The 11,428-nt window shown below is 39.6% G+C and overlaps 1 protein-coding gene across 5 annotated transcripts in view; it reads left to right on the forward strand.

Moving 5' to 3' along the window:
- LOC122082477 (oxysterol-binding protein-related protein 2A) overlaps positions 1–3,363 on the forward strand; it is a 14,627-nt gene extending 11,264 nt beyond the window's left edge. For 4 of the 5 annotated variants that reach the window (XM_042650073.1, XM_042650075.1, XM_042650077.1 and 1 more), the window contains 6 exons: positions 679–846; positions 962–1,102; positions 1,522–1,752; positions 1,858–1,971; positions 2,508–2,702; positions 3,085–3,363. In XM_042650073.1, coding sequence (XP_042506007.1) covers positions 679–846; positions 962–1,102; positions 1,522–1,752; positions 1,858–1,971; positions 2,508–2,681 — 828 coding nt within the window. In that variant the 3' untranslated portion in view covers positions 2,682–2,702; positions 3,085–3,363. Of the gene's footprint in view, positions 1–678; positions 847–961; positions 1,103–1,521; positions 1,753–1,838; positions 1,972–2,507; positions 2,703–3,084 lie in introns of those variants that run through there. The other variant, XR_006141322.1, reaches the window with a different exon arrangement.
- The last annotated feature ends 8,065 nt before the right edge of the window (positions 3,364–11,428 follow it).

Genomic DNA, 11,428 nt, shown 5'->3' on the forward strand with positions numbered 1-11,428 from the left:
GGGGGGGGTGTGGGGTGTATCTGACAGTCAAAGGATCTTGTAGTATTTGTCACCTTTTGTTTGGTGACTGCTAAATTTTACTACATAGCTATAAAATGGTTTAGTAGTGATATTTTTTTCTTCTTACACCATGGGGATTCTATGATTGCATGATTTCATGATTTGATCGCCAGGGTAATACCATTGGGCATGACTGTTTGATACCTGATATGATGATTTGTATGTATGCTATTTTATTCAGTTATGAAATTTAACCGTTTGTATTTCCACAAACATCTCAATGATATATGTGTTCTTAATTTGGATAATTGAACCTTTCACTGTCAGTGTAATTCCTTTTGAACCTAGGGTTAACATGTTCATTAATGGGAATGCTTTCCATACTGCCACAAACTGCAGGCAGAGTCCTACCTCTGTAAATCTTGAAAAGGCAGTGTTCAACCCAGATATGAGTCTTGAACTTGAATCTAGAGACTTACAATTTGCATGTTGAACTCTTTTAGTTTATATTTTCTTCATGGTATCGTAGAGCTGGTGGTGCCGATTTTGCTACATTTGTTTATTGTCTTCTGATTTTGGTTGATTTTGTTGCTGAATTATTTTTTGTCTGTCTATGATTAGTTGACATCCATATGCCTGTTTAACATTTCCTAAGTTTGTGCATCATTTCCGGAATAGGTTAGCCACCACCCCACACTCATTGCCTGCCACTGTGAAGGTAGAGGATGGAAATTCTGGGGGGACAGCAATTTGAGGACCAAATTCTGGGGGCGTTCAATCCAGCTTGATCCTGTGGGGGTTCTGACTCTGGAGTTTGATGATGGTGAAGTCTTTCAGTGGAGCAAGGTATGCATGGCTGCATTGTGCTTGTTCAATCAAAATAAGTATCTATATGTGCGTAAAATCTCATTTCCCTTTTCTATCCATTCCCCTTGTATTCTGAGCATGCTCATCCTGACAGGTCACAACAAATATTTACAATCTTATCCTTGGTAAAGTATATTGTGATCATCATGGGACAATGGATATACGGGGTAATCATCAATATTCTTGTAAGCTCAAGTTCAAGGAACAGTCCATACTTGACCGTAATCCTCACCAGGCATGTAATTTAATCTCAGTTTTGTAGTATGTGTGATGCTTTTTTTTTTTCTTTTGATGGCAGCATATATCACATTTTCCTACCCACCTTATCCACTCTAGACATGCCAGTGTTCCAAGCCATTCAATAGGCATATTAACTCTTGAGTTAGACAAGCTCAAAAAGAATCAGCTCTGTTGACTCTAATTATCTTTGCTGATATTCCCCTAGCTTTTGGCAATGGAATGGTCCATAACCCTGCTTCTCATGTCATTTTGGACAAGGATGAGCAAGTATAAAATATCATGGTGCACCAGAATTGGATGTGGGTAAACAAGTATAAAATCTGATGCTGCAATTCCATTGTGATCGCCACTTATGCTGCCTAATCTTACATTCCTTATTTCAACTACTAATTTAGCCATATGTGCTGTGCATAGGTGCAAGGGACAGTTGAAGATGCGACGGGAAGAAAGGCTGCCTCTTTATTTGGAAAATGGGACGAGAGCATGTACTATGTCAATGGAGATTGCAATTTCAAGGCAAAGGGTTGTAACCCACCACCAGATGCCTCTCTGTTATGGAGAAGCAACAAGCCCATCCCCAATCTCACTCGGTACAACTTAACATCGTTTGCAATTACACTAAATGAGCTAACACCAGGGCTGAAGGTAGAGATGATATATTGAATCGGTTTTCTTGTATTCAACTTTAATTTTCCTCTTATTCATCTCTAATTGTCTGTTTCTGATCCAAGTGTTTGGTCACGGATTAAGGAGAAGCTTCCACCCACGGATTCAAGACTTAGACCAGACCAGAGGTGTCTAGAGAATGGGGAATACGAGAAAGCAAATGCCGAGAAGCTGCGTTTAGAGACGAGGCAAAGGATGGTATGTGTGGCACTATTTTTGTTACTTCTTTTTATTGAAGTTGCACAAATTTGTTTTATAGTTTTTTTTCATCTAATTGGTGGCATTTATGCTGGGAGTTGAGTAGCTGGATTAAAGTCAGTGTAGACATTTTCCTATACTTGTGGCAGAGTCAAACATCAAATGGACGGAATGTTTCATGTGTCTGTACAGTCCAGGGGTTAGGCCACTGTCCACATATCGTATGGATAGAATGGTTAATTTGGTTTCTAATCACCCAAGGGATTAGGGTTAGGAGGCCTCAAGTAAAACCAAAATCAATAACTTAAGTACGACCGTGCATGGTTTTTTGCCCATCCAAGGGTTTCAAGTACAACCGTGCATGGTGCACGGCCGTACATGAAACCTTTTTGCCTATATATGTATGTAGGATTTCATAATTTTCCCCCCTTTGAATATCCACATTTTTTTTTGCATGAAAGCATTTCTTTTTGGTTAAAGTTCAAGTTAGTGGTAGAATTCCTTCAACTTATTCATGAAGTTATTATTCCTTACAGTCAAGGACGTTACAAGAAAATGGCTGGAAGCCCAGATGGTTTCAGAAGGATGGTGAGGATGGACCTTTCCGCTACGTGGGTGGATATTGGGAAGCGAGGGAACAGAGAAAATGGGATGGATGCCCACAAATCTTTGGTGAATTTACTGAAGCGATTGCGGTTAATGCACAATAAATATCTGGATATGTGACACAGGTGTGTTTCTTGATGCCATTTCTTCTAGGAAATTCTGTTGATGTTGATTAGTCAACAGAAAAAAATGTTACTACGCATAGTGAGTTCTGAGTTCTATGATTCCATGCTGTGGTCACCCACAAGCACTTAGTAACATTAATGACTCACCTTAATTATTTTTTGGGGTGGGGAAGTGTTTTCTTGGGGGGAGTGCAGTTTCTGCACATGCGTGAAGGCAATTGGAGTGCACAAAGAAGCATCCACATAGGGGTTTCCATTTCATGAGGGGTGGGTCGGGCATTTTGCCCTTGCGATTCCCTCCCCACTCAAAAGAAAAAATGTTTTTTTCTTAAATCCTCAATTCTTCCCACCATAATATTTGGTGTTCTACAATGTTTTGCAGGTTTATATTCATAACCAAGTCTGTGCAGAGTTTAGGAGGGGACCGATCGATGATTGTAAGAGCGTCGTAGTAGAAGTGTGCAGGCTTACTGTTCCTACTTGAATAAGTGTTCTTCATAACAATTAGGTCTGGCCTCAAATTTCTGTGCTTTTAGCTTGTTCATTATTTAACTGTAGGGTTTAAGCTTTGTATAATCAGCTTTGACATTCATGGGCTAAACATATATGGCAGAATGTACCCTTTTATATTATTAATAATATTATTAGTTTTTTGAATAAAGAACATGATATTTAGTCTTTTCTTTGAAACATTGAAGATCATGAGCCCACGTGGACCATTCTTAATGGGAATCAAATGAGAAATATTTCTTCCTTTATTCTATTAGTGGATTGACATTCATATCTGGAATTTTTCAGATTGAATTATCCTCAAGGTTTTAATTTGTTGGGTTTTGAATTTTTCCATATCACAAAAAACCTTTTGTCATAACTATTTATGGATTCTCAGAAATTTGTGATTTTTTTTTTTTTTAAAACAACTCCGATTCAGTTTGAAGTTTTGCCTTTTGCCGAATTATTCACAAAATTTCATCAACTATGGTCTGGACTTAGGAGAACTAAAATACTAAAGCGTCAATGATCGAAATGAAGGATAACGTGAAGCTGAAGCATAAATTATCTAGTGATGGTAGCAACGACTGGTGATTTGGTGTCACACTACAGAGAAACATTTATGGCCTTCTAGGTTTTCCATTACGTAAGCAGCAGGTCATTTTGTTCAACCAATCAAACTGGTTAAATTCAAACAACGAATGATTTTATGAGAATTCATCCACCTCATTATGAAAACAAAACAAAGAGAGAATTTATTGTAAAATGAAGAACCAAGTAAAAGGTAACCATGATCAAGGACTACTTAATTCAAGGGTTACACCTTGGGTGTAGCTCCGCTGGTTCAAAGGAGTGTGTTAAGCTTGAGTCTTTCTGTGATTGAGCTATAACATGGGTTAGGCGTAGCTGTCCATAATTGGGCTTGACCCTTGAGTTGGGCCTGAACCATAAAACTGGGTAGGTTTGAGGTTTTTCTCATTAGAAAAAATAAAAAAATAAAATAAATTTCTCCATTCATTAATGTCTTGCAAAACCGAACATTGATGAATCTAGGATTTCTTCGCAAAGCACATGTACATCTCTTTCATGTTTTCTCTCCATCTCCTTTGGAGCTGTTGCTGCCAAAAATACCCCGCTAGTCGAACCTACACAAACACAGACGACGGAGGCCCGGAGCTTTGTTCGGGGTTAGTCCTCTGACGCTCAAGTCAGGGTCGGCCGCACAGTTCAATAAGGGAGTAATGGTGAGGGTCTCAGAACTTACCTCTCCCTTTCTTCCGTGCCTTCTTATATAGCTCTTAGGGTTTAGGGTTTTCCTTCTTCCCTCTTAGAGTCCCACTCGAATACGTCCATCCTTCTGGGGGGAATATTCACTTCATGCAAACGACGTGATCCCGCGTGATTTTGCGAGCGTGCCTCGGTGATTGAGCGTGAGTGGTTTCTTGGAACCTTCGTCTGGCGGAGGACACGTGTCTCAGATGCGACACGTGTCATTGCCCCCCACCGAGAGGTCAATTTGGCTATATCAGGAGCTTAGCAAAGATTGGGGTTTGTGCTAATAAGGCTGTCACCGTTGCTTGCTTCTTCAATTGTTATGGTTGCATCAAAATGGAGAAAAAAAAAAAATTTACATTGATCAATGAAGAACAGATGTCGGAGTCTTCTTTGTTCCATGCATTTTCAATTGTTCTTCTTTGATGTGGAGAAGATTATTAGAATGTCTTGAGACAATTAATTGTTCTACCCATGTTTCTTCAACTTCAATTTTTGTTATGTTTTTGACTTCTCAATCTGCCTTAATTTTACTTCCTTCATGGAGAGAAGATAGAAAATAAACTGAACCACTTCCATTCCCATTCTTCTCTTTTCTTCATTTTTTGAAATTGGTAGTCCAAGCAAAGAAACGATTCCATCTTCTCTTTGTCAAATAAACCGTCAGAATACTCTGAACCTCAATTTCTCTCACTTTCAGGAGCAAAAATTTTAAAAAGAAAGAAGAAGAATCTCAAAAGGGGAAAACATCAGTGGCACCGAAATAGTTAGCATTGATAATGGATTCATCGGGCCACGAGTCTTGGAGAAGCTTCAACAATATCTGTGCCTTGCATTTGGCTCGCTTCGTGCAATCGCTTTGTACCAACAACAGTTGCGTCACCACCCTTGTTGCCACCACGTCTCTCTATAACTGCTCTAATGCCGAGCAAAGCGACAACAATGCACCCGCTACATACTCCATCGCCCTATCCGAGATCTGAAGCATGATCTTCACCATGTAAACCCTCAGACTCTCTCTCTCAATGAGGATGAAGATGGCAAAGACGATGGAAACAGGGAAGACTGGGTGTTGCTGTGTGCAAGGGAATCAAAAGGGTAAAAATGGTCTGTTACATTTCATAACTAACAGTAGATTAACATCATCAGCCTTAGCGGAGGGTGTGAAATTAAAAAAAACAGAGGGTGAAAATGTTATTAGGTAATATAAAGTTATAGAGGAAATTACACTCTCCTCCCCTGGACTCTGGCCTAATATTAAGTTCCCCACGTACCTTTATAAATATCAACCTCCTCCCCTTTAGTTTAAAGATTCTTTCAATCGTATCCCTTTCGTTAGATAGCCCTGTTAAGTGATGATATCATCATTCAAATATGTAATTTTATACGAAATTACCCTTCCAAACCTTAAGCCCTAAAAGGCTAAACAGAACCTCCTTCCTCGCGATTTGCCCCTTCTTCGTCGCTGTGCTCCACCTTCATCACTAGCAGTTCCTTCGGAGCTAGTACTAGTAGAATGGAGCGTTTGGGACGGCAATAATCAGAGTAATCGTTGACTAGGCGGTCGAGAACATGCTCGGTTTCCTTCATCTTGTTAGCAAAGGCGCGCAAAGCAGAGTCCTTAGAATGGATGTTGGAGGCGATCTTCTGCTTGGCATCTTGGAGATTGAGGATTTCTTGGAGTTGGGCAACGGCCTCAAAGAGTTCGGTCTGGAAAGTGTTGAAGAGGGTGAGTATTTCTTTGGTGGTGGATGGAGAGGATGATGAGTCATTGTGCTAGGGCAGATTCTAGGAAGGGAGGAAGGTAGGGAGAGATCCACGGTAGGACAGCCACATTGATCAGTTCAGCGAGAGTTCGAAGAGTTTGGTAGCGAGTGAGGCCGTCTTGAGGAGGATGGATTAAGCTCAGGAGCGAGGAGGGAGGAGGGGGAGAAGAGCTGAAGAAGTGGTGGTGGTAGTTAATGTGGGGGTTGTTGATGGAGTTTGCTCTGTGTGTGTGTGTGTTTTTTTTTTTCGAATGAAAGATTCACCCTTTTTCAAAGTGGGAGATACATACCTCTTTTCCCATAGAAAATATACGTAAACCCTCACAATTGAAGTAAAATCAGCCAAATGGATTGAATTTCTCCTTTTTATAATGTTTATTTTGAAAATAAGTAAAGAAGAACGAGAATGATTAACATAATGATCCAGTTTAGTTCATCTCAGATTGAGTCTCTTATTTCCTCCTTCGATTAGTTTGGCCGTCACCCTCTTCATCCTCATTCTCATACACATCAAAAATGTTGTCGTCTTCTATTTCGTTGTCGGTAATCTCTTGGTTGCAATCAAACTCATTGTCGTCATCGTCTTCACTAATGTCAAGTAGTCCACGGGCATATCCACGTGACTGATCGGTCGGAGATGGAAATCGAGGCATCAAGGGATCATAGAATGCAAATGCAAGCTTGAATTTAAAGTTGTTCAGCGAGGCACGATAGCCTGGTGACAGAGAATGGGCTGTCGAGCTGAGGCCACCACCAGCCTCAACATCCTCAAAGCAATGGTTGTCGATGACCTCAGCATCCCTCTTCTCTCTCTCTCTCTCTCTCTCTCTCTCTCTCTAGCGCGCAAGGAGCATACGTAGGGTCTGTTGCTGCTGTTGTTGTTGTTGATGATGAGGAACGAAGTTCTGGTGCTGAGAGGTTTGTGAGGAGAGTTTAGGGTGGCCGGATTTGAGAGAGATGGTGAATTAGAGTTTGTGAGGCCAAGCCTCGCCGATGACTGTAGAATCGATACTTGATGATTTTGCTGCATTTTCACTCTTTCGCTCTCTCAGAGACAAAAGTGAGAAGAGCTTTCTTCTATGTGTGAGTGAGGTTTCTTAACAGAGAGATGTGAAGATGATGAAGAAAAGAAAAGAAAATATAGATAGATGCCACAAGGGCAGTTCGATCTTTTTACAGGGTAGTTTAACACCATCAATCACTTATGGGACGATTGAAAGAATCTTCAAATTAGAGGGGAGGGCGTTGGCATTTATGAAATTACGTGGGGGGGACTTGATATTAAGCCATAGTCCAGGGGAGGGGAGTGTAATTTCCTCAAAATTATAAACCAACCCTCTCACCCCCCAACAAAAAAAAAATCAAAAAAATCAAAAAACAAAAGACAAAAAGCTTAACTTAACTCAACAGTAGAGACTAGAGACTCACTAATTTAGGTATCTTGGAGACTCATTCATCCAACTTGAAATTCTTTCGGCTCCTTCTCTCATTATTCGTGCTTTGTTTATTATGATCTTCTTGTACCCATGGGAATTCATGAGACTTTTCTTGCCCCTTGTCCGGATGAGTTGAGTTGGATCTTCTTGAGATTCCTCGCCTTCCAATGCATTAATGATTTGGTAGAGGATTGGTTGTGACATTAGGAGCCTACTTGACTTTCACTTCTATTGTCCCATTATCTACCATATCTTGAATGGCATGTTGCAAATTGAAGCACTGCTTTGTGGTATGACTTTTTTTGATTATGGTAGGCTTAGGATTCGTGTTCCCTATACCAAGATGGTAAAGATCGCTTACCGGTTTGGGGGCAACTGTGCCAAGGAGGCCTTGCTGCTTTAATTTCTCATAAATTGTTGTTAATGGCATTCCCAAATTTTTGAACTGCTTGTTTGGCTGAGGAGCTCTTTAAGATGGGGGATCTGATCGTGTCACAAACGGATGAGGATGGGATGCAGTTGCTGATGCTACTCGTTGTTGGACTGTGTTCACTGTACTTGCTTTTGGACCCTTGCCTCACCCAAATCTCGTACTCTTTCCTAAGTCCTGAGAAACTACTTGGTACTAAGCATCCCTTAAGAACTTGTTCTTGACGCGGCTGCCTATGGCTATCAGAGCATCAAAAGTTTGCAAATAATGGAAGTAAAGGACTCATAGTACGGCTTGGAGAGATTCTCAATCAACATCTCCACTTGTTTTGCTACAGAAAGGCGATCCACCATTTTGGCAGCCTTGTCCCAAAACCTCATCAGAAATGTTGTAAGCCCTTCCTTCGATTGTTGTCTTAGGGTCTCCAAATTCATGTCGATTGATATCAACTTTTGTATTATAGGAGTACTACTAGGTAAAAGCTTGCATAAATGTCCCCCAATTCTGAGTTTGTGTGTGTTCCAATTGTGTTAGCCACCTCAAACCTGACCCTAATAAAGTCAACATAAAATGCTTGCTCCATTTGTTTATTGGTAAGTTGCCATGATTTGGCGATACTCACGAAGATCTTTAGGTGATCCTTAGGGTCTCCTGACCCATCAAACCTGTCAGTCTACCATTTAAATTTTTCAGGGACTCATGCTCCAGAGAAAAAACTCATCTCACTGGGATCTGTGGCCTACCCTTCTTGGTTCTTTTCACTTCGGATCATATTTTCTAACTTTTCCAGATGTTCTCTCATTTTCTTTTCTATCTCCATTTCTAGATATTCATTTTGGACATGGGCAGTGAAATCTTCTTGGCCCTCATCAGTTATGAACCTGGGAGGAGCCTTAGGCATTGTAGAGGTTCTCCTTGGTGTAGCTACCTTAGGCCACTCTGGTTCTTTTGAGAAAGGGACAGAATCTACCCTGGTCGGGTTTCGAATCACATTCTCATTCTGAGTAGGGATGGAGTCAGCCCTAGATGAGTTTCTAATATTTTATAAGATCTGTGCCAAATTTCTCTTAAAATCGACCATTTCGGCTTGCATTGCTTCCAAGGGGTGAACCCATGGTGGTTCCAATGTATCACCACCAACTGGGTCTAACAAATGCTTCCATTTTGAATGAGTCCTGACTTTATGATAAAAAGTTTTCAGAGAGAGATGATATTAGACTTAGGCTAGTCAACTGGTTTCCCTAACGAGTCCACACGGACAACGGGAAATATTTTGGAAGTGGAGTCGTGCTTGACCCACAGAGAAGGTTTGATTTCAGATTTTTTTTATATTTATATTATTTTTTGTTTTTTAATGATTTTTTTTTTCTTCAATCAAACATTTCATACAAAGTTCACTAGTGTCATGATAAAGATTCAACATAACTTAAGTCCTCAGTTAAACCCTTATCAAGAAGCACGAAAGTAAACATGGTGATCATAGTGAAAAGTATTCTTATAAGATATTCTATGTCGTTGAGTTCTACTCTTTATGATTTAATTCAATTGATGATTCTTTCCCTGGATGTCTATAGAATGCACCTCCTTGATGATTCGACATCCCACACAATTTGATGGGAATCACCTCAGATTATACATACTGAACCATCAAGATGTCATTCCTACATTCGGGAAAGAATCTTTAACTGACAACCCACTTGAGAGAGCATATTCCCAATGACTCAAATATATCATAAGAATACTCCAACTTAGATCTCAAACAAATCTAATCTGGCATTCCTAGGGGTTTTTCATCTATTTCTACATGATACAAAGATACAGTGGATGTAGTAGGACCAAACCAGGTAACCTTGACAGGATCTATATACTCAAGGTACGTGATCCTTTTATATACCCAAGGGTACGGTGTATGGAACCGTGCCATGAGTGGATGCAAAAATGTAATGCAAAAGTACCATCGTATGATCTCAGAATGTTATAAGATGCACGGGCCCCCCCGAGGGTACGGGTACAATAATGGTCATCCTCGTCGTACTAGGATTCTTTCACCGCTAGAAGAACTCAAACTCACAATGAAGCATACATATAAAGCACAATCAAATCTTGGGAAGAAGGGATGTGTATTAAAATTTTCATCATGCCATCATTCTCCCTTGTTTTGAAAGAATTCGTCTACTTGTATCATGACCTACCGTCCTTTTGACTTATTATCAAAAAAAAAAAAAATCTTTCCTACTCATTAATCCAAGTATTTTTCGAATCAAGCAAAGTATTGTGTGTGAATCCCAATTCTAGTAGTAATAAACCTCAAATCAAGCACTCGTAAAATTGTGGGAAAGATCGGTCAATGAAAGGTTCACATTCCTATCATTGGGTGCAAATTAATTGAAATCTCAATGATAAAATAGAGATTGGCATGTTAAAAAAAATTAGAATTCCAATTCCTTCGGGTAGGTCAATAAGATATGCATTATGCCCAAGCATTTTGATAATGCATTTGCAACATGGACCCTACTTGCTCTAATGGAGGGTGAATTATTATAAAAAAAGTTATAATAATAAGTTTAAAAAAAAAAATATCACACTGATGCAAGAAATGTTCAGACTGATGTGGGTATAAGAAGACTTTATTATCCCTCGTTGCCGTGCACTGAAGATATTTCTATTGCTTTTCCCATTGATATGTGGGTCTGATGGTTCCTAGATGAACATAATTTTCTTTTCCAAAAAAGATTTTACTTGTTTTTTAAGTTGGAGTTTTATTAAAATATCACATCAACTTTCAGGCCTTTCATTCAAATAAAATTAATTTAGTAATTAAAGAAGTGGAATACGAATGCACAAAAATCTTATGAGGATCTAATGATTGAAGTACATGCCAAGACTCTCCCGTTGAATTTTCGGTTTGATTGAGGTGCATGTCAAGGCTCGTCAAGATCTTCTAGCCGTTGAATTTTCATTATCAATCACTGTCAACCGTAGATGATTTGAGTCCGTCATCCAAAAAAGAAAAAGATTTGAATCCAGTACAAATAGAGTCGCGGACTGTTCCAGACTATTCCACAGGCACATGTGGCTTACATGCACCGGTCTGTAGACTCTGTACGAGGACGTCAATAACCAACCTGGGCTTCTGTTTGTTTCCTTTCATCTATTACAAAGGACTAAAGAAAATAAATAAATAAATAAATAAAGAGGTTTTTCACTTTACGCTTCTACCCTCGAAGACACAAACATATTCCAAACGAAATTTTGAGAATATGAGGGCATGTCCGGGGTGATTTGTCATTCAGTTTTTTTTTTTTAATTAAACATTAAAAATTAGACCTA

Source organism: Macadamia integrifolia, chromosome 6 (assembly GCF_013358625.1).
Source record: "Macadamia integrifolia cultivar HAES 741 chromosome 6, SCU_Mint_v3, whole genome shotgun sequence".
Classification (NCBI taxonomy): domain Eukaryota; kingdom Viridiplantae; phylum Streptophyta; class Magnoliopsida; order Proteales; family Proteaceae; genus Macadamia; species Macadamia integrifolia.